Source organism: Gracilinanus agilis, chromosome 2 (genome assembly GCF_016433145.1).
Source record: "Gracilinanus agilis isolate LMUSP501 chromosome 2, AgileGrace, whole genome shotgun sequence".
Lineage (NCBI taxonomy): Eukaryota > Metazoa > Chordata > Mammalia > Didelphimorphia > Didelphidae > Gracilinanus > Gracilinanus agilis.
In genome coordinates, this window is record NC_058131.1 from 168,994,722 (window position 1) to 169,019,467 (window position 24,746).

At 35.9% G+C, this 24,746-nt stretch overlaps 1 protein-coding gene across 1 annotated transcript in view; it reads right to left on the minus strand.

Moving 5' to 3' along the window:
- IDO2 (indoleamine 2,3-dioxygenase 2) overlaps positions 1-24,200 on the minus strand; it is a 100,138-nt gene extending 75,938 nt beyond the window's left edge. The window contains exon 1 of the mRNA XM_044660847.1: positions 24,102-24,200. Coding sequence (XP_044516782.1) covers positions 24,102-24,200 — 99 coding nt within the window. The remainder of the gene's footprint in view (positions 1-24,101) is intronic.
- Between the last annotated feature and the right edge of the window lie 546 nt (positions 24,201-24,746).

Genomic DNA, 24,746 nt, shown 5'->3' on the forward strand with positions numbered 1-24,746 from the left:
TGCTGGGAAATTTGGAAAACAATATGGGAGAGATTAGGCCTAGATCAACATCTCACACCCTACACCAAGATAAATTCAGAATGGATGAATGACTTGAATATAAAGAGGGAAACTATAAACAATTAAGTGAACACAGAATAGTTTACTTGTCAGATCTGTGGGAAAGGAAAGACTTTAAAACCAAGCAAGAGTTAGAGAAAATTACAAAATGTAAATTAAATGGGTTTGATTATATTAAACTAAAAAGTTTTTGTACAAACAAAAACAATGTAGTCAAAATCAGAAGGGAAACAACAAATTGGGAAAAAATCTTTACAACGAAAAACTCTGACAGGGGTCTAATTACTCAAATATACAAGGAGTTAAAGCAATTGTATAAAAAATCAAGCCATTCCCCAATTGATAAATGGGCAAGAGACATGAATAGGCAATTTTCAGGTAAAGAAATCAAAAGTATCAATAAACACATGAGAAAGTGTTCCAAATCTCTAATAATTAGAGAAATGCAAATCAAAACAACAATGAGGTATCACCTCACACCTAGCAGAGTGGCTAAAATGAAAGAAGGGGAGAGTAATGAATGTTCGAGGGGATGTGGCAAAATTGGGACATTAATGCATTGCTGGTGAAGCTGTGAACTGATCCAGCCATTCTGGCTGGCAATTTGGAATCATGCTCAAGGGGCTATAAAAGAGTGCCTGCCCTTTCATCCAGCCATACCATTGCTGGGTTTGTACCCCAAAGAGATCATAGATAAACAGACTTGTACGAAAATATTTATAGCTGGGCTTTTTGTGGTGGCAACAAATTGGAAATGGAGGGTATGTCCTTCAATTGGGGAATGGCTGAACAAACTGTGGTATATGCAGGTGATGGAATACTATTGTGCTAAAAGGAATAATAAACTGGAGAAGTGCCAGGCGAACTGGAGAGACCTCCGGGAACTGATGCAGAGAGAAAGGAGCAGAGCCAGAAGAACATTGTACACAGAGACTGATATACTATGGTAAAATTGAATGTAATGGACCTCTGTACCAGCAGCAATACAATGACCCAGGACAATTCTGAGGGATATATGGTAAAGATGCTACCCACATTCAGAGGAAGGACTGCAGGAGAGTAAACATATAAGAAAAACAACTGCTTGAACACATGGGTTGGGGTGGACATGATTGAGGGTGTGGACTCGAAACTACCACACCAATGCAACTACCAACAATTTGGAAATTGGTCTTGATCAAGGACACATGACAAAACTAGTGAAAATGTGCATTGGCCATGGGTGAGGGGAGTGCTGGGGGCGAAGGGGAAAGGAGGAGCATGAATTATGTAACCATGTTAAAAATGAATATTAATAAATGTTTTAAAAAAAGAAAAAACATAATTTTGTGATATTTATAGTTTAAATAAGAAAAATGTATAACTATAATATATAACTATTTAATAACTAAAATGGGTAAATTAATATAGGTAGAATTGTCATCTGTAATGCGCAGAATATCTACACTACACTACAGCAAATGTTTCATCCTCAGCATGCAGCCCCATACTTCTCTGTAGGAGGCCTAATGAAGCCACGTGTTATCAAAAATGGCTACATGTGTCAGTGCTGACACACTTGTCATAGGCTTGCCATCACTGATATAGTGCTTGAATGTGTATGATGTGCTCTTTATAAGTTGTTTTATTTGATCATCCCAAAAATATTGGAAGGCAGATGCCATTATCATGACCATTCTAAAGATAAGAAAATTGCTGCTAGAAGGAGGTAAATGACTTGTCCATGGTTGAACAACTAGTAAGTACTGAATTAGGATTCAAACTCAGATCTTCCTGATTCCAGGTCCAACACACTATCCCTAGCTGCATTATCTTCTAACTTTAAAAGATTTTAAATATACATGTACATATATGTTTATATATTTTATATTATGTATATTATGTAAATATAAAAATATATTTAATTGGTCAATTTGGAATTTCTTATGGTATATAAAATATGGATCTAGTCTCTCTTTTATTTGTATTTATATCCAATCTTATAACAGTTTTTTTTATTAAACAATAAAATCCTTCTCTAATGTTTTAAGTGGAATTTATCTAAAACTGTTTTGTTATATTTCCTAAATTCTAGTTGATGGATCTCTAATCTTTTCCATTGATCCTAGGATCATTACTTAGAGCTGAAAAAGACCTTATATAACATTTAATCTAATTCTCTCATTATCTGGATGAAGTACAAGGAGAATAAATTATTTTCTCACAGTAACATAAGTAGTAAGTGGCAATATCATAATTGAAACTCAAGTCTTTTGACTATAAATCTGGCACTCTTTCCATCATAGTATCATCTGACATTTGACATTTTTTTTATTAATCCAGTATCAGATAGTTTTAAAAATTACTGTTAGAGTATAATTTGAAACTTGCTAGTAAATGTCTCCTTGCCTGTTTTTTTTCTTCAGTACTTTGTTTGATGTTCTTGTCTATTTGTCCTTCTGTATAATGTTCATTACCATTTTATACACAAAGCCAAGGCTGGATTTATTTCTCTTTCTTCTTTCCTTTTTTGATAAAAGACTACAAAAATGTGACCTAATATGATCTTTTACTCAGGAGACTCTTCAAAGGCTTTTGATCTTGCATTATATGAGTTAGAACAAGGACCTGGAAACAGTTAACTTCATAATTCAGAAAGAAAATAAAAAATGGGACAGAGCAAACACTGAGAAAGAAATTAGAGAGAAGCCTCAAGATATGGGAACATATGGATTTGCTTTCAAGATCTGTCCTCAATGCTCAGTTATTCTAATCATGACGGCCATGTAATAATTCACATAAAAACCCAACTTTTACTCCAAGCATAATATAAAAAGAATACCAGATTAAATGATGACTAGAAATCAGAAAAAAAAAAACTTCAGTAAGCTCCTTCATCCTGCCCAAGATTTCAAAAAAATCAGAAGTTGAAGGCACTGGAACATAAGTTCCCCTTTTTCCTTCTTCCATCTCCCAAAAGTCACAAAGTAAGCAGCTTCGAAACCTCTGGCAACTAACTTGGAAAGCCCCAGGGAAAACAGAGAACACACCTTGATTTGACAGTTGATACCTAAGGAGGAAAGAGATAAAAAGTGGCAGCATTCTTTCTGCATGTCTCAAAAGGAATAGAAGATCATCTAGTGCCCAGATTGGGGAGTATATTCCAAAGAATATATAAGAAAGCAATATTCCGGACAGAGATATTCCAGGAGAGAATGAAAACATTCAGCACCCTTACTTTAGAGCCCCAGGAGTGAGAAAAGACTAGCTAGTTCACTGATTGGAAAAGCACAGAGTATAGACAGAATACCCAGCACTCTCATAGGGAAGACGTCAACTAGTATAGAAATTAAACAGTGCCCAGATCAAGGAAAACCCCAAGGCGGGCAAGAGTATGCCCAGCTCCCTCTTCATGGAAACTTCCGGGTAATACAAAGATGTCTCAGCATCGTGATCAAGGAAGTCCCACCCAGAGGGTACAGAGTACTCTGAATAAGGAAACTCTGAGGGCGATAGAAGACTTTGAAGTACTCTGAGGAAGTAAAGTGGAGACAAAAGACAATCTATAACCTGATCCAGGATAAACAGCCATAGAACACCTACTACAACTCTAAATTAAGACACACCAAGTATATGCTAACAGAAGGAACCCAAAAAAGTGAGGTTATGACCAGAAAGAGCCTAACTGCTCCCTCCAACTATGTGGGAAGGGAAATTTCAGGCACTGGCAATAAGGTTAAAAAATGAATAACCACAAGAAAATGCCAGGAGTAAAGAAAAAATGTATAGCCAGATATGTACTCAAGATACAAATACAACAGAAGAGATATTGTGCTACATGCAAACTCCTAAAGAAAACCACTAATTTAATACACACTGAATTAGAATTTCTAGAAGAAATGAAATAACTTTTTCCCCAAAAAATTGCATATATGGATAATACATGTATAACTCAGACAAAATTGTTCACCATATCTTGCAAGGGGGAGGGAAAAAAGGGAGGGAGAAAATTTGGATCTTATTGTAGAAAACATATGCTAAAAATTGCAGTTACATGCAATTAGGAAATAATATATCAAAAAATAAAAATACATACATGAAATGAGAACTATAAATGAACAAATAGAAAATAGAATAGGAGTTCTAGAAGATATACTTGGAAGAAGAATTAATAACTTTACACAGGAAGTAAAGTAACTACAAAATGAAAATTCCCAGGAATGTCATAACTGAAGTCTAGAACCTCTATATCAAAACACAAATGTGGCAAAGGAAACAAAAAGAAAGGATGCAAATATCAAATAACCATAGTCAGAATCACATAAGATATAGCAGCTCCTTGTGTAAAGTAGAAAGCTTAGAATACAATATTCCAAAAGACAAATATAGGTTTAAAATAAATAATAGTGTATTGACAAATATGATTATAATCTTTCTTTTTTAACATTTTTACATATAGATACAATTTTAAATAATCATTTTCTGATATTTTGTGATATATGTTCACTTTATCACTTATATAAGGTTTATAATATTTCATGGAGATGATGAGAAGGTAGTGGATGAATTCTGAAGGAAATATAAGACTTTTAAGTATTCATGGTGAAGAGTAAAAAGCTATGTAGATAATTTTAAATGAAAATATAGAAATAAAGAGAGACATAAAAAGATGAACACAGGATTTCAAGGTTAAGATGACCCCAGAGTAGTGGCAGGGCCCTTCCTCTCCTCTCCACCAACCAAGATAAAGTGCCTCAAAGGGACAAAACAAAAATCAGATGAGTGAAGGTGCTCCACTATAGGGCACAGCACAGAAGGTAGACAAAGTCTGGGCATTTGTACTCTAAATGGGGGTAAAATTACTCCCACCAAGAAGCAAGCTCATTACCCTCCCCCCACTCCACCTATGGCACCAGAGTTGGAATGAGCACATGGCACGCTATAGGTTCTCAGGAGGCTGGCTGAGGAGACCACAGACTTAACCCTAAGAGCAAAGAGACTTGGGACCCCAAGAGGCTGAGAAAATGTGGAGATATGGCTCAGAGATTTGGCAGAGAGGAGTGGCTCACAGGAGATGCCAGGGAGACTTGAAAAATATCATCAGAGCAAAAACCTCTCTAGAGCTAAATACTGAGACTTGCCTACCCTCCACATGCAGACCTCTGTGGGGCAATCTCTGGGTTCTCAGGAATTGGCTGAGGACACCACAGACTTGCCCCTAAGAGCAGCGAGACTTGGGTCCCCAGAAGGCTGAGGAAAGCAGAGCTTGGGCAAAGAGACAGCACAGGGTTGCACACAGCAGACACTGCTGCAAAGACTCGAAAAAAAGCCTCAAGACAAAATCCTCTCTAGAGCTCAATACAAATATTGCCTACCTTCCTCACTCAGACTTCTTACCAGGAAGGAGCAGAGAAATGGCTACCAATTTCCAAGAACTAAAATCCATAACCACCAAAAAACCAAGAACACCTTAACCCTCGATAATTTTTATGAGGAAAAAATCCAGACTAAAGAGGAGACAGCAGAAGATGACAAAGAAATAAACACACCAAAACCTTCCCCCCCAAATGGAAATTGGTTACAAGCTCTTGAGGAGCTCAAATCTGAGATTATGAGAAAGATAAAAGAAACTTGGCAAGAAAAGTGGAAATTAGTTTAAAAAAGAAAGGAAGTTTAAAAGACAGAATCTACCACTTGGAAAAAGAAGCCCAGAAATCAAATGAAATGATAAGCAAATTAAAGACCAGAAATGACCTTCTGGAAGCCATGAAAAACAGGATATATCAAACCAAAAAGGAAAATCAAAAGATCTTAAATGAAAACCAGTCATTTGAATTGGGAAGCAGAAGCCAATGATTTCAGGAGACAGCAAAATTTAATAAAGCAAAGTCAAAAGAATGACAGATTAGAAGGAAACACAAAATATCTCATCAAGAAATGGTTGACTTGGAAAACCGGTCTAGGAGAGACAATATGAGAATCATAGGCCTACCTGAAAATCTGGAAATAGGCAGAAATATTGACATCACACTACAAGAAATTATTCAAGAAAACTACCCTGATATTCTTCAACCAAGAGAGCAAAATAGACATTGAAAAAGTCAATAGATCACCTTCTACATTAAATCCTCAAAAGAAAACTCCCAGGAAAGTAACTGCCAAATCCAAGACCTGCCAAGCTAGAGAGAAAATATTACAAGAAGCCAGAAAGAGACAATTCAGATATCAAGGATCATCAGTGAGGATTACAAAGGGTCAGGCAGCCTCCACACTAAAGGATTGTAAGGCTTGGAATATGATATTCAGAAAGTCAAGAGAATTGAGTCTAAAACCAAGTATCAACTACCCATCAAAACTGACTAGGCAGGAGTCCAGGGGAATGTATGGGCATTTAACAAAATAGAAGATTTCCAAATATTTGTAAAGAAAAGACTAGAACCAAACAGAAAATTTGATATCCAAATACAAAAATCAAGAGAAACATAAAAAGCTAAATAGAAAAAGAGGGGAATTTTTTTCTTTAAGGTCTTCAATAAGGTCAAATGATTTATATTCCTTTATAGAAAAATGTCATTTGTAACTCTCAAAAATTGTATTCACTATTATAGTATTTAGAAGAATTATTCATAGGTAGAGATTGGGTTACTAAGAGGTTTAAGATGATATGCAAAAAAAAAGAAAAGGGGGGGAACAGAAAATGGCAATAAGATAAAAGGATAATTTATACCACACAGAGGTTCATGGGAGGGGGAGGGGAAGAATATTATTATAAGAAGGAGAAGGAGAGAGTGCTTATAGGTAATACTCAAACCTTACTCTTAGTGGAATCAGTTCTGAGAGGGAAGATCATTTAGATCTATTGAAGTATCAAATTCTATCTTACCATATAAGGAAGTTGAGAGGGAAAAACTAAGGGGGAATGGGGCATGGAGTACAAAAAGGGAGGAAAAAAGGAGGGGGAGGGAATTTACTGGACCCTAAAAAATAAGAGGGGAATAAAAAGAGATGGGGTGTAAAGGGAAATAAAATCAGGGTGGGAATTAGGGGAACTGATCAAAAGCAAACCACTGGTGTAGAAGTAAATAACAAAAGGAGAAAGGTAAGGACTAGGAGAGGAAATCAAAACATTGGGGAATACACAGGTGGTAATTATAACTCTGAATGTGAATAGGATGAACTCACCCATAAAACAAAAAACAAATAGTAGAGTGGATTAGAAACCAAAATCCTACCATATATTGTCTACAAGAAACACACATGAGGCAGATAGACATACATAGAGCAAAAATAAAAGACTGGAGCAAAATCCATTGGGCATCAACTGAGAAAAAGAAGGCAGGAGTCTCAACCATGATATCTAACAAAGCCAAAGTAAAAATACATTTGATTAAGAAACAGGGAAGCTATTTACATCCTGATAAAAGGCAGTATAGACAATGAGGAAATATTAGTACTCAACATGTAAGCACGAAATGATATAGCATCCAAATTGCTAAAGGAGAAACTAGTGGAGTTTAAGGAGGAAATAGACAGTAAAACTATACTAGTGGGAGACCTGAACTTTCCTCTACCAGACCTAAAAAAAAATCAAACCAAAAAATAAATAAGAAAAAGGTAAGAAATGTAAATGAAATCTTAGAAAAATTAGGGTTAATAGATATGTGGAGAAAAATGAATAGGGACAAAAAGGAATACACCTTCTTTTCAGCAGTACATGGTACATTCACAAAGATTAACCATGTACTAGGGCATAAAACATGGCAAACAAGTGCAAAAGAACAGAAATAATAAAAGTAATATTTTCAGATCATAATGCAATAAAAATAATGATTACTAAGGTTACATGGAGAGGCAAATCAAAAATTAATAGGAAGTTAAATAATATGATTCTCCAAAATACATTAAAGAACAAATCACAGAAACAATTAATAATTTCATTGAAAAGAATGAAAATGATGTGATCCTATCAAAACATATGGGATGCAGCCAAAGCAGTACTCAGAGGAAAATATATATCCTTGAGTGCATATAATAACAAATTAGGGAGGACAGAAGTCAATCAGGCATGCAAATTAAAAAACTAGAAATTGAAAAAATTAAAAATTCAAAGATAAAAACTAAATTAGAAATCCTAAAAATTAAAGGAAAAATTAATCAAAAATGAAAGAACTATTAAATTAATAAATAAGACTAGAAGGTGGTACAATGAAAAAACAAATAAAACTGAAAAAGTACTGGTTAATCTAATAAAAAAAGGAAAGAAGAAAACCAAATTAACAGTATCAAAGATGAAAAGGGAGACCTAACCTCTAATAAAGAGGAAATTAAGGCAATCATTAAAAACTATTTTATCCAATTATACGGCATTAAATACAGCAATCTAGATGATGTGGATGAATTTTTACAAAAAAATTAATTTCCTAGACTAACAGAAGGAATAGACTACTTAAATAATCCCATATCAGAAAAATAAATTGAACAAACCATCAAAGAACTCTCTAAGAAAAAATCCACATGGCCTGATGGATTCACAAGTGAATTATATTCAAAGAACAACTAATCCCAATACTATACAAACTAGTTGACATAAGCAAAGAAGGAGTTCTACCAAATTCCTTTTATGACACAAATTTGGTACTGATTCCAAAGCCAGGCAGGTCAAAAACAGAGAAAGAAAGCTATAGACTAGTTTCCTTAATGAATGTAGATACAAAAAATCTTAAATAAAATACTAGCAAAAAGACTCTAGCAAGTAAACACAAGGGTGATTCATAATGATCAGGTGGGATTTATACCAGGAATGCAAGGATCATTCAATATTAGGAAAACCATATTGACTATATTAACAAGCAAACCAACAAAAATCATATGATTATCTCAATATATTTTAATGGAAAAAGGATAGAGATAGGATAAGATTTAAGAGAAGTGGAGGCACATACTAGGAACTCAAAGGAAAGGATCTTAGCAGGCAGAGGGCAGAGGAGGAACAGTTTGGAAGTGACAACTGGTACAGTCAGTGACTTTCTGGAGGACTTAGGGGTCTTCCTTTCTGGAAGGGTGGAAGAAAGGTGACTTGTCAGAGCTTAGCTACCTCAACCTGACTGTGGAGGAGAAAACCCTAAATCATCTTTGCAGGTACTCTGTTTGACTGGGAATATCTAGAAAAGGATATGACCATACCTTCTCTGCTTTCCAGAAGGGTTTTATCTAAAAATCCTGTCAAATCAACTTTGAGGTTTTTACCTCAGCGGTCAGACCCCCTGGGGTGGACTTAGTCATTTGAGAGCAATCCTAAAGGGTTTTAACTAAAATTTGAACTAAATCAAACTAACTACTGAGAGTCAAAGATAGGTAGTTTAGTCAGCTTTTGGGGAATACCTAGATAGAACTAGGGAGCTGGTAAGTTAGTCAGAAGAAAGAAAGGATCTCTCTTGTGAGGGACATGCAGAGATTTTGGTGAATAGCTATATCCCTTAAAGTTATGGATCCCTTGTTCTGATCCTCACTTTGAATCCCCTCTAATAATAAAAGAGATACTGATTTTATATATCAATTGTCTCCAAGGCATTTGTACAACTGGCCAAAGGGGGGAATGTGATTCTGCTTCACTATCACTAACTGGAGGTTAAAATACACGGAGATTGTGGCTGGGTATTCAGAGGGATCCCTAAGGATCTACCGCTATCCCATCTGGCTCTCTCTCTCCCCAATACTCTTTTTTTAAGATGCAGAAAAAGCCTTTGACAAAATGCAAGACTCATTCTTATTGAAAACACTAGAAAGTATATGAATAGAAAGGCCTTTTTTAAAAATAAAAAAAAATAGGGGGCAGCTGGGTAGCTCAGTGGATTGAGAGCCAGGCCTAGAGACGGGAGGTCCTAGGTTCAAATCCGGCCTCAGACACTTCCCAGCTGTGTGACCCTGGGCAAGTCACTTGACCCTCATTGCGTACCCTTACCACCTTCCACCTATAAGTCAATATACAGAAGTTAAGGGTTTAAAAAAAATTAAAAAAATTAAAAAATAAAAAATAAAAAAAATAGTACATATTTAAAACCATCAGAAAGCATCATCTGCAATGGAGATAAATTAGAAGCCTTCCCAATGAGATCAGGAGTGAAACAAAGATGCCCATTATCACCTCTATTATTTAACATGGTACTAGAAAAACTAGCAGTAGCAATTAGAGAAGAAAAAGAAATCAAAGGTATTAATATGGGCAATGAGGAGACCAAGCTATCACTTTTTGCAGATGATATGATGGTCTACTTAAAGAATCCTAGAGAATCAACCAAGAAGCTAGTGGAAATAATCAACAATTTTAGTAAAGTTACAGGATACAAAATAAACTCACACAAATCATCAGCATTTCTATATATTTCCAAAACATCACAGCAGCAAGAGTTAGAAAGAGAAATTCCATTTAAAATAACCCTAGACAATGTAAAATACTTAGGAATCTATCTGCCAAGACAAACACAGGAATTATATGAACACAACTACAAAACACTTTCTACAAAATTAAAACTAGATCTAAACAATTGGGAAAACATTGATTGCTCATGGGTAGGATGAGCTAACATAATAAAAATGACCATTCTACCCAAATTAATTTACCTATTTAGTGCCATACTTATCAAACTACCAAAAAACTTTTTTTTACTGAATTAGAAAAAACTATAACAAAGTTCAATTGAAAGAACAAAAGATCAAGAATAATAAGGGAAATAATGAAAAAAAATGAGAAGGGTGAGAGCCTAGCAGTATCAGAGCTTAAGCTGCACTATAAAGCAGTGGTCAACAAAACTATATGGTACTAGTTAAGAGACAGAAAAGAGGGTCAGTGAAATAAACTTGGAGTAAATGACCTCAGCAAGACAGTGTATTATAGACCCAAAGATCCCAGCTTTTGGGACAAAAATCCACTATTTGACAAAAACTGCTGGGAAAATATGGAAAACAGTATGGGAAAGATTAGGATTAGACTAACAACTCACACCCTACACCAAGAAAAATTCAATATAGGTGAATGACTTGAATATGAAGAAGAAAACTATAAGTAAATTAGGTGAACACTAAATAGTATACCTGTCAGATCTTTGGGAAAGGAAATATTTCAAGACCAAGTAAGAGTTAGAAAAAATTACAAAATGTAAAATAAATAATTTTGATTACATTAAACTAAAAAGGTTTTGTTCAAACAAATCCAGTGCAAACAAAATTAGATGGGAACAAATTGGGAGGAAAATTTTTATAACAAAAACCTCTGACAAAGGTCTAATTACTCAAATTTATAAGGAGTTAAATCAATTGTACCAAAAAACAAGCCTTCTTCAATTGATAAATGAGCAAGGAACATGAATAGGCAATTTTCAGATAAAGAAATAAAAATTATCAATAAGCACATGAAAAAGTGTTATAAATCTCTTACAATTAGAGAGATGCAAATCAAAACAACTCTGAGGTACCACCTCATACATAGCACATTGGCTAACATGACAGCAAAGGAAAGTGGTAAATGTTGGAGGGGATGTGGCTAAATTGGTACATTAATGCATTGCTGGTGGAGATGTGAATTGATCCAACCATTCTGGATGGCAATTTGGAACTGTGCCCAAAGGGCTTTAAAAACTGCCTGCCCTTTGATCCAGCCATACCATTGCTGGGTTTATACCCCCAAAGAGATCTTAAGGAAGAAGACTTGTACAAAAATATTTATAGTCACACTCTTTGTAATGGCAAAATATTTGAAAATGAGGGGATTCCCTTCAGTTGGGGAATGGTTGAACAAATTGTGGTATCTGTTGGTGATGGAATACTATTGTGCTAAAAGGAACAATGAACTGGAGGAATTCCATGTGAACTAGAACAACCTCCAGGAATTGATGCAGAGTGAAAGGAGCAGAACCATGAGAACCTTATACACAGAAACAGATACACTGTTGCAAAATCAAATGTAATGGACTTCTCTACTAGCAGGAATGCAATGATCCAAGACATTACTGAGGGACTTATAAGAAAGAATGCTATCCATATCCAGAAGAAAGAACTGTGGGAGTAGAAACACAGAAGAAAAACAACTGCTTGATCACATGCATCAATGGGGATATTATTGGGAATTTAGACTCTAAATGATTACCCTAATGCAAATATTGATAATATGGAAATAAGTCTTCATCAATGACACATAAAACCCAGTGGAATTGCATGTTGACTATAGGAGGGGGTGGGAGGAAGGGAGAAAAAGAACATGAATTATGTAAACATGGAAAATTTTTCTTAATTAATCAAAAAAACTAAAATATAAAAAATAAAGATGAACACATTTGAACAATTAAAAGGGAATTTACATCTGATGGACTTCTGAGAAAGAACACTATCCACAACCAGAAGAGAACTGTGGGAGCAGAAACACAGAAGAAAAACATTTGCTTGATCACATTGTTCAATGGGGATATGATGGGGATGTAGACTCTAAATGATCACTCTAATGCAAATATTAATAATGTGGAAATAGGTCTTGATCAAATGACACATGTAAAACACAGTGGAATTGCTCATTGGCCATTTGGAGAGTTAGAGGAGGGGAGAGAAAGAACATGAATCATGTAACCATGGGGAAATATTGTAAATTAATTAATTAAATGAATAAACAATTTTTTAAGAGTGACTTTACAATGATTAGGGCAGCTAGGTGACAGAGTGGATAGAATGTCAGGCCTAGAGTCAGGATGACTCATCTTCCTAAGTTCAAATCTGGTCTCTGACACTTAATAGCTGTGTAATCCTGGGCAACTCACTTAACCCTGTTTACTTCATTTTTTGCCTCATTTCCTCATCTGTAAAATGAGATAGAGAAGGAAATGGCAAGCTATTATAAAATCTTTGCCAAGAAAACTCCAAATGGGGTCATGAAGAGTAAGAAACAACTTAAAATGACTGAACAAACTGATACAATGTGTATATTCTAACATTAGAAAAGAAACAAATATTAACTCAGAACCCTAATATCTTCAAGGATCATGGAAGAGTTCCAAAATTCCCTTATCTGATCATAACCTATTGGCTTTCCAACTCACCTTCTGCTTCCCCAGCTCCTACTTCTACTCTTCAAGAAGACCTCCAATCTTGTGACCCTTCATTTCTATCCCAGGGTATCTCCCTTGCACTAACCTCTCCTCTTTTCTCCATCTTGACTCCTCAGTCAACCAGTTCAACTCTACACTGTCCACTTCTCTTGAGTTCATGGCCCTTTTATCATATAGCTGACTGCATCCTAACAAACTTTAACTTTAGGTCACTCCCACCATCTCATTGTCCTCATTCCTATACATGCACTGCTGAGCAATGATAAAGAAAATCATCCAATAATTCTGATTGTATCCACTACAAATTCATGTTATGCAAATTCAATTATGCCCTCACTGCTACTAAAGAATCTTGCAATATCTCCCTTATCAACTTACTATTCCACTCTGCACAGTAGCTCTTCCAAACATTTTCATCCCTCTTCAAACATTCTATGGTTCCCCCACTTTTCACACTCTCAAAAGAGAATATTGCCTCATATTTCACAGGAAAAACATTTAAGTCATTCTCCATGAGTTTAATATCTAATCCTTTTCCTCATTTCAATGTTCTCACATGAAGAGGTAGCCTTACACCTTACCAAATCTAACTCCTCAACCTACACAATTTCAACCCATCCCATCTCCTCCAACAGCTTTACACCTGTTACCCCCATTTTATCATTTATCTTTGGAATTTATAAGTGTTCAAAAAGTACTAGAACCTCAGATGTAAGGGTTTGCTGAGCCCTTTTTATGACTACTCATTCAGGGTCTACCTGGCACTTAACTCTTACCTGTGGCTCCAAAAAACTATAGCATGTGCTATGGCCATACCCAAGTAAACCATCTTAACAGATGTGCTAAACCAATTGGTGGTAGTGCAATTGCTTGTCATCTCTGGGAGAGAGGAGGAGGAAAAGGGAGGGAATGGACATAAATTATGTAAACATGGAAAAATATTTAAATAAACTAGAAAAGGTGAAAGAGAACAATTTGTTCCAATGGCCATGAAGGTGGCTGAAAAATTACATGTAGAAGATATTATAGACTTTTTTCAAGTGAATGGTATGAAATGGAAATTCATGGTTTCATACAGAATCATTTTATTTATTAATGTTTCTTTGGTGTTTAAGTTAAGAATATAAAATAAAATAAAAACACAGGGGGGAAAATCTACTGAGGAGGAAAAGTGATACTTCTCAGGATATTGATTTCTGTGTGTGTGTGTGTATGTGTGTGTGTGTGTGTGTGTGTGTGTGTGTGTGTGTGTGTGTGGTATTTCTTATAATAATTGCTTCTCTTCCTATATGTTCACTAACTATCTATTCAATGAACAATACTAGTATCATTCCATAAATTAAAGTCAAGCTTTCTGGTCTTGGGTGGATTATATTCTTATGTCCTTTCTAAATGGGAACATTTGTGTTTCCCCAACCTCCTGGCACCTTTCCTATTTTCCATGTTATCTAAAAGTCAGTGGAGAGTCAAATGATGAGTATGAGTTGACTTCTCCATTTCAATCTTGGAGGAATAGGAAACCATTGGAGTTTATTGTGTTGGAGAGGCGGAGTGTTATGGTCAAAACCTGTACTTTATGTAAATCAATTTGAAAGCTAAGAAGATAATGAACTTCAGTGAGAAGAGATGAGTCAGGAAGACCAACCAAAAGGCTATTGCATTAATCCAAGTATGGATGAGAGTCTGCACTAAGATGGTGGAAGTCAGTTAATAAACATTTATTAAAAACCTACTTTGTGCCAAGATATAAATAATTAAATTCATAGAAGTCAATGAAACCAATGAGTGAAATAATTTCAAGGAAGAAGAAGAGGCACCAGGATAGAGCCTTGGGGTTACTGACTCACAGTTAGTGAGCAAATGTGGATAAATATCCAGCAAAGGGAATAAGAAGGACTTTGACAGGTAGGAGGAGAAGCAGGAGAGAGTGATGTCACAAAAATCTAAATAGAAGAGAGGATCATGTAGAAGAGGATGATAATGGTGTCAAAGTCTACAGTGTCAAGAAGGATGAATACTGAGAAAAGTCCATTGGATTTGGCAGTTAAGAGAATGTTAGTAACTTCAGAGAGAGCAGTTTCAGTTAAAAGATGAGGGTAAGTAGCAGTCAGATCATAAGAGATTGAGAGGAAAGAAAAAGAAGTGGAGGCACAGATTATAGAAAACTTTCTTGAGAAATTTAGCTGCAAAAAGGAGGAGAAATAGGGAATGATAGTTAATGGGACACATAGATCAAATGAGGGATTTTTGAAGATGGAGGAAATATAGTTATATTTAAAGTCAGCAGTAAAGCAGCCTGAAGACAGAGAGATTAGGGTAAGCAAGAGTGTGGAATTAATAGAAAAGGTAATCTGCCACAGAAGACAGAATGGAATGAAATCAATTATGCATATGGAAAAGTTTGCCTTAACAAGGAGAAGGGTTGATGTGAGATGTGAAATAGGATATTTTTTCATGTTTAGGAAAATAGTAATGAAATATATCTATCTGAGTGATGAGAGATGAGGAAGAGAAGAAAAGGAGTTTTCAGTAAATGGGCTCAATTTGTTTAATGGAATAAGAAGCAACATGCATAGGTGGAAGAATGTATGTGTGGAGGAAACCATGTGAGGCTTGGTGAAGGATGAAAAAGTTTGAAAAATCTGAGGTGATGGTTAGTGGGATAATGAGTTCATTGGAGACATAAAAGAATTAATCTTACTACATCAAGGTTCCATATGTTTATACTCTCTATAGTAACAGGAAAGTTATAAAGAGAATATCAATGAGGCTAATTGACTAGGTCAAAGGATACATAGAGCTCAAGAAAGATGAGGACCGAAAATATTCCATTAGACTTGGTGATCATCTATAACTTTAGAGAAGATGGTTTCAGTTAAATGATGAGAGAAGAGAGGAAAAAGTAGAGGTGCCTATTAAATATAGATTATAGATAACCTCTGGGTTAGCTGCAAAACAGAAGAGACATACTGGGACAATAGTATTGCGATAGATAGATAGATAGATAGATAGATAGATAGATAGATAGATAATACAAATTAACAATAGTTATCTGTAGCAAGCACTTTCATAGAGAGTTCTTTAAGGTTTGCAAAATCAAGCAATTCTCCATAAAAAAGTCAAAAGTTAATGTCAAGATCAGGACCTCATTTATTTGGAATTCTGCCAGGAAACTGATATATTCATTTGCCCTGAATTGTTGATGGTGGTTATTAAAGAACTGTCCCTTTCACGAGTTATTTGGAGCATTTTATTAGGCAATGGAATGGGATGTAAAAAGTACTGTTCTTATTGAAGATCTGGGTTTGAGTCAGTGCCTCGGTACTTTCAGGGTAAATGACCCTAAGCAAGTCACTTCTCTGCTGAGTTGGTTTCCTCATCTGTTAAACGGGCAGTTATAATGCCTTCTCTTTCTATTTTACAGGGCCATTGTGAAAAAAATAGTAAACCTGAAAGGGTTCAAGAAATGGGAGTTAAAATATTATTGCTGCTTTCACTAAGGGCTCCCAGAGATTTAGTGCCTAAAAACAGGGGTAATCCTCCAAAGGTAAAATTTCATGTATCATGAGAGGCAAGTGAGGGAAACATTTTAGGGACCATTACAAAATTATACACTCTATAAATAGAATGTAAAAATGGAAAGGAGTCTCAGGGACCTTCTAAGTCAGCTCCCTCATTTTATAGATGTGAAAGCTGGTGTTTACAGAGATCAACTGATTTGACGAAGGCCTCACATCAGGTAAATGGCAGATCCACAATCTTCAAAAAGTGTCCCAGAAATCACATCATGTAGGCAACTAACTTTTTAAGACTAGCCCTTTCCCTAAGCCAGACATGTTCATATACAAATCATCATTTACTAGCCAAGAGACAAGTTTATTTCCTAACAATAATATTTCCTCCACTGAGGCTTTTGAAAAAAAAAAACATGGTATAAAGACCAGAATGTTCCTGAATTTCTTACCACCCACCAAGTACAAGGAACATTCCAGTTTCCTACTTCCTACTGGCCTTCCAACCAAACAAATGCTTGCCAGAATGGTGCTGGACTTGGTTCAATAGACTTAAGTTTCTTTTCTTTATCTTTTGCCTTTTCCCAGAAAAGGAGGTAATTTAAATAAACTGAGGAAATAGATGGGGCAGGGTGAAGAAGAGGTTAGAATTGTGTAGAGAGTCTAGATAAACATAGTTAACTAATATTGTTTTAGATAAACCAGGGGAACAGGATTTTATTCCTCAATTGTTTATCTGATTTTTTAAAATCAATTTTCTACATATAGGGTGCCTCAAAAGTTTTATGATTTAAGTTAAACTAAGATTTGGGTGATATCCTATATTTTTTAAGTTTTTAGTTAACAATTTAATAAAATAATTTTCTAAGAAACAATGTGGCCTAATACTACAAGAAAATATTAAAAATCTGTGGTCTAGTTAGGCAAGGTCATAAACAACTGAAATACCTGTGACTACTTCCTCAACTTAGTTCCCCTATACAGAAAGAAAAAGAGAAATTAAAATTTTAATATAATTTCTACTCCTTGAATCACAACACAATATCAAGGATTCCTTGAAACTGGTTCTACTCTGATATCCCTGAGATTCTTCTTCAGGGTCTTTCTTTCTGAGTTTCTTTCTCATCTTGCCTTGGACTTCTGGGTCTTTGATCACAGATTCTACCTCCAATTCTTGTAATGGACTCACTCCTCACAAAGTAATCTAATCTAAGAGGTAATTATCAAACACCTACAATATACCAGCTATTGTGATGGTCACTAGGGATTTTGTTCAGTCATTTGAGTCATGTTGGACTGTTTGTGACCTCATTTGGGGTTTTCTTGGCAAAAATACTAGAGTGGTTTGTTATTTCCTTCTCCAGCTCAGCTGCTGTTTTTCAATCATGCCCAACTCTTCATGACCTCATGAGGGGTTTTCTTAGCAAAGACACTAAAGTAGTTTGTGCTTTCATTTTGTTGTTCATTTTACAGATGAGGAAACTGAGGCAAACAGGAAGAGGAGACTTACCCAGAGTTACATAGCTAGTAAGTATCTGAGGACAGACTTGAACTCAGATCTTCCTGACTCTGGGCTCAGTGCTCTATTCATCATAACACCTAGCTGCCCCTGCACTAAAGATACAAGGACAAAATACAAAAAGTTACTAGCCTAAAGAAATATTGGAATGATAGTCAATCTGTTAAAATTTCTTCCTCTGTTCATTAAGAACCAACTTTGAATGGTTCTTTATTTTTAGCCCTTACCTTCTGTCTTAGTATCTGTTCCAAGAAAGAAGAGTGTCATGGGCTAGGCAATTGGAGTTACGTGACTTCCCTGAGGTCACATAGCTTAAACCCCAGTATTCCTAACTCTAGACCTGGCATTCAACTCAAGTGTCACCTCCATGAAATCATTTCTCTCTTCCTCCCCCCCTTCGCTCCCTCAAATGAAATGATCTCTCATACATTTCATAGTTTGGGTCTCTCTCTTGACCTTGTCATATTCATCCTTGTTTCAGAGTTATTGATGAAAATTCCCTCCCCATCTTTAGACTGTCTGCAGAGCAAGATTTATGTTATGCTTGTCTTGTAACCCCAGCATTCAGTTTTGGCTAGCCTTTATATAATGCTTTTGGTTTGTTTTAAAACATGTTTACCTCACTTTATTCTCATAATACTCCCTATAGAGGAAGTGTTATTATACTTATTTTTAAAGATAAAGAAACTGAGGCAGAGTAGCAAAGTGGCTTGCTCAGGATTACACAGCTAATAAATGTCTGAAGTGGAATTTGAAACCAGGTCTTCCTAAGCCCAAATCCAGCACTTTCTATTCATTACGCTACTTAGCTGTGCAGTAGTAATAAATGTTTGTTGTATTCAAGATCCATTGAGTAATATATAATATACCACATGTATACAGAATGCACAATGGGAGATCCAGAGGAGGTACATAGTTTAAATAAAACACCCCCTTGTTCCTGCAAGAGAATTCCATTGAGTTCCTCTAGCACCATGGAGAGTGGGGATGTAGAGGAAACTGAGGCATAGTAGTACCTAGTACCTGCTGAAGCCAGCAAGAACCAGGGAAATAATTGTTAGTTTTCAATGTAATCACTTAAATTTCAGAAATCTGCAAAAGCTATAAATCAGAGTTTGACATGCTTTGTTTATTGCCTAGACTTAAGAAAGTTTACAGAAAATGCTAATGATGCAGAATAAATTGTAAAGTAGGTACTATTTTAATTTTCTTTTTTTGAAGTGTTAGTTATTTTTTTGTTTAATCAATAAGTTTTGGTTCCAAGGCAGAAGAGTGGTAACAGCTACCTAATTGTCATTAACCAAGGATCACACAGCTAAGAAGTGTCTGAAACCAGATTTGAATGCAAGAGTTCTCAGCATCATGACTGGCACTCTATCCAATGATGGCACCCCATGGTGCATTGGTTAAAAATGGTAGAGCCAACTAAGATACACAGTGATTAGAACACTAAATGAAGAAGTCCTGAGTTCAAATTTGATCTCAGACATTTAGCATCTATCCTTCTCTGGGGAAGTCGCAACCTCTTTCTGCCTCGGTTTCCTCAACTATTGAATGGGAATAATAATAGCACCTACCTCCAAAGGTTGTTGTGAGGATCAAATGAGATATTTGTAAAACAGATTAGCACAGTTCCTGGAACATAGGAGGTGCTTAATAAAGTCTCGTCTCCTTTCTTCTTCCTTCCTTCCTTCAAAATTTACCAGCATTCCTATGCTAATAACCCTTACATTTATATAGTGCTTGGTACTTCTCAAAACATTTTTACAAATTTTCCCTCATTTCATCTTCACAATAATCTTTTGAGGTAGATAGTGTTGGTATTCATATCTCCGTATTATTAGATGAAGTGAGAGTTCAAAGGGTTTCCTGGAGTACCACAGCCAATAAAATGAGACACACAAATCAAGGTTGTCTGAATCTAAAATGAGTGCTCTTTCTGGTAATACAAAATTCACTTCTGAGAATAAATCTCTGGCAATGGAATTTTAACAAGTGCTGGATTTGAGATAAGGACATCATACGGGACAAGATGCCTTCCATGTGTCGCTCCAAGTATCTGGAAGTCTATTTTGGAGTAACTTAGCAACACCCACTTGTTATACTTAAAACATTCCCTATTTTCAACAGCTATAGCTAACTTCCTCCAAGAAAATTATGGACCTTCTATAGAGGGAACCCTGGGTCCCCCAGAACTATCACTGCAGAGCATGTGATTAACCAAAATGGAAACGGTTGGCTTTATTCTGATATTATTCTGGGTGTCTTTCTCTCAAGGATCAAACAAGATAAATTAGAAATGGGGTAAATATATATTTCATAAAGAAAATACACATGAGGAGAGGGGAGAAGACTAATATAATGGAAGGGAGGAAGAGGTTGGTGACAGATAATACTTAAATCTTGTGCTCATTGAAATTGGCTCAGAGAGGAAAGAACAGTCAGATCCATTGGGGCAGAGAATTGTATCATGTCCTATAAAGAAGTAGAAGGGTAATAAATGGGCTAGTGGAGAGGGGAGCAATACAAGGGAGAGAAAGAGTGAGGGGTAGTTTAAAAGGCACTATAGTAAGAGGGGAATAAATAAGAGGGGAGAGGGTAGAAGAGGAGTAGCATTAGGGAGGGGAAAGGGGGGAGACTTACTAAAAGCAAAAAGGTAGAGGGGAGGGTAAGAGGGATAAGAGAAAAGATGGACTCAAAGGAGGAAGTCAAAATAGAGGGGAATACACAGACAGTAATCAAAACTGCAAATGTGAATGAGATGAATTCATCAATAAAAAGAAAGTGGGTAACGGATGGATTAAAAAACAGAATCCTACCATATGTTGTCTACAAGAAACTTGAGGCAGGTAGACATACACAGGTTAAAGGTAAGAGAATGGAGCAGAATTTACCAGGCTGCAATTGAGACAAAGAAGGCAGGAGTAACAATAATGATCTCAGAAAAAACTAGAGCAAAAATAAATCTCATTAAAAGAAGAGTACCAGGAGAACATTGTACACAGAGATTGATACAATGTGGCACAGTCAATTGTAATACATTTCTCTACTAGCAGCAATGCAATGATCCAGGACAATTCTGAGGGACTTATGAGAAAGAACGCTATCCACTTCCAGAGAAAGAACCATGGGAGGAGAAATGCAGAAGAAAGACATATGATTGATCACACAGTTCAATGGGGATATGATTGGGGATGTAAACTCTAAATGATCACTCTATTGCAAATACTGATAATATGGAAATGGGTTTTGATAAATGATACATGTAAAACCCAGTGGAATTGCTCATCAGCTCTGAGAGGGGGAAGGAAGGAGGGAAGGAAAAGAACATGAGTCATGTAACCATGGAAAAATATTCTTAATTAATTAATCAATTAATTAATTTTTAAATATATATATATAAATAATAAAAGTTCCTACCTAAAAAAGATATTAGAAATATTCATCAACAAAAGATTGGTCACCAAGAGATATTTTTTATCTTTCAGTCATAGTAACTGATTGTTAAAAACAGCTTTTATCAGAGGATATTGAGAGAAAAGGACTTTTACAAGTCATCTAGTCAAGGGGTTCTTAACCTTTTCTGTGAAATGACCCTCTCTAGCAGTCAGTCTGGGAAAGATTGTAGACCCCTTCTCAGATTCATGTTTTTAAATGCATAGAATAAAAGATACAGGATTAAAAAGGAAACCAATTATATAGAAATATAGTTATCCACTTTTTAAGTTCAAAAACCATAGATTAAGAATTCCTGAGGATAACTTTTTCACTTTATATATGAGGAAGCTAAGGTTTATAGAAGTTAAATGATATAACCAACATCATACAGTTAGCAAGCAGAAAAACCAGCATCGAAACCTTGGTCCTTTGATTCCAGGGACTCTGAGATTTTCAGTTAGGTTGTATTCCCTCTATACTAGAACATGGAATGGTGAATATGTGTTTGAATAAAGGAAATTGTCAGGCACTAAGTGGCACAATGGATAAAATGCTGAGCCTGAAGTCAGATAGATTCATATTTCTGAATTCCTTAGACATGTACTAGCTATATGACCTTGGGCAAATCACTTTACTTTGATTGTCTCCATTTCCTCATTTCTAAATTTCTTTTTTTAAACCCTTACCTTTCATCTTACAGTCAATACTGTGTATTGGCTCCAAAGCAGAAGAGTGGTAAGGGCTAGGCAATGGGGGTCAAGTGACTTGCTGAAGGTCATACAGCTGGGAAGTGTCTGAGGCCAGATTTGAACCTAGGACCTCTCATCTCTAGGCCTGGCTCTCAATCCACTGAGCTACCCAGTTGCCCCAGTTTCCTCATTTCTAGAATGAGCTGAAGAAGGAAATTTCAAACTATTCCAGTATCTTTGCCAAGAAAACCCCAATTTGGGTCACAAAGAGTAGAAAATGACGGAATAACCAAGAGAAAATGGTCAACATGTATTTAATCACATGATTTTTGAGGCATCAACCAAGCAGATAGATAATCTATGTTAAAACCTATGTAATAACCTATGTTAAAGCTTATTTACTTATGCTTTGTCTTCAGTGAACTGTTTGGCATCTATCTTCAGAGGAACAAAGGGATAACACTGTGCTTTGACCAATCTAAAAGTACATTTTAAGCTCTCCCTCTACTATGGAATTTTCTTCTTTAAAATCACTTTTTATTACTTTATCATCTCCACTAAGCTTCCAGACCAGACCTGTTACCAGCCTGTATCTCTAGAGTAGTAATTTCTACCTTTGGGGCTCTGGACTCCTGATCAAGCTTAATGATTTCTGCAAGGGGTCCATCAATTCAAATGCTAAAGAATTATCTCATTAATAACTCATTTTGGTCGTGGTGACAACTACAGCACCAAAAGTGGTAATAGTAATGGTTATTCTTATTACTCACATTTTGCACATGAGGAAACTGACCTTCTAGCTTAACTAACTTGCTCACTGGCATAGAGCTTGTAAGTATTTAAAGCCAAATTTTCCTAACTTCAGATCCTGCCATCTAGTAACTATATCATGTTTCCTTTAATAAGTAGGTAATCATGCCTTCTGTCATCTGAAAAAAAAGGTTATCTCACACATTTTGTTAATAGTGGTTTTGAAATGTATGCCTATACGATTGAAGAATAAAATAGAAATCTATTTTAGAACATAACTGAACTCATAGCAGTTTTTTGTTGTTACTAAATGCTAATAGTATACTTAATAAATTAGTTGCAGTTCTCAAAACATTTTGGCATTAAGAAGGGATTTTCATCACCTAAAAGATTGATATCCATTGTTTCTATATTTTTAGGTTAAATGAAGAGGGGAAATAACTCACCCTAGCTTACACAGGCTAGAATTTGGGATTCTTTTCCACTATGTTATATTATCTTCTCCCTTCTAGGTCTAAAATTCTGTGATTCTAGTTAGCTAATTATTTAAACAAGACTTTAAAATGTTATATAAACCATTCAAAGCATGAGTCCTAGAATCTTGAGCATTAATTTTTTATCTTCTTCTTGGTCGACTCATTTGGTAGAATGGACAGTCCCTTGGAGGTAGACCTGAGAGCTAGAAGATTAGGGTTCAAATCTCATATCCATTCACTGCCTAACTGAATTTCTAGCTGAGTAATATTGGGTAAGTCATTACAAGTGGCCATAGTTTACTTGGGCAGCTGGGTGGCTCAGTGGATTGAGAGCCAGGCCTAGAGACGAAAGGTCCTAGGTTCAAATCCGGGCTCAGACACTTCCCAGCTGGGTGACCCTGAGCGACCCATTGCCTACTGGTTGTGGCCCTATGCTCCTAGAATGGAGTCCCAGGATAAAAAAAAATAGTACTTACTTATAAAATGAGGATTAATAAGTACTTGTGTTCTCTCCCTCTCACAGGGTGAATGGTGAGGGCTTGTATGATATAGAAATGTAAATTGAGAATACAAATAACCATCCTTACCAATGGATCCGGAAGGATAAAACCATAATCTTCAGAAATGCAAAACTTTCCAAGAGTGAATAACACAGGCTTTTTCAGATTCATGTTCTGAGTCTCCATGTCTTCTGCTGGGCTGCTCACATTAAATCTTTCCAAGGAAACCCTATAGTATAAAAACCTTTCTTTTGTACCCCTAAATGCCTACACCAACACAACTGCAAATCAGAACCTTGTTTAGCTGACGCAGAGTCATTTCCCAAGAATATGAGAGAACCTTGTCCTGGGATTAGGATCTGGACTCCCTGATCCCACTGGTGGAAATCTGAGTAAACAATCCGAGGTTACTGATAACAACAAAAAAAAAAGCTACCAAAAATAAATAAATGACCCATATCCACCCCCTCACCAATAGGCACATTATAAATCTGAACTCTTTTCCCTGTAATTCATATCTGGCCTGAAAGGATTTGTACTTATTGTAGTATACTGTAATGAGTCCTGAATTCAAAAATCTAAAGATATGAGTTTGAATTTCTACTTTGCACTGTGTATTTTTGGTCAAATCACTTCCCTTTTCTCTTGAACTCATTTGCCAACCCTGTACTATGAGGTGATAGACTGAATCATCTCTGAGGTCCTCCAAATTGTAGGATCATATGATTCTGG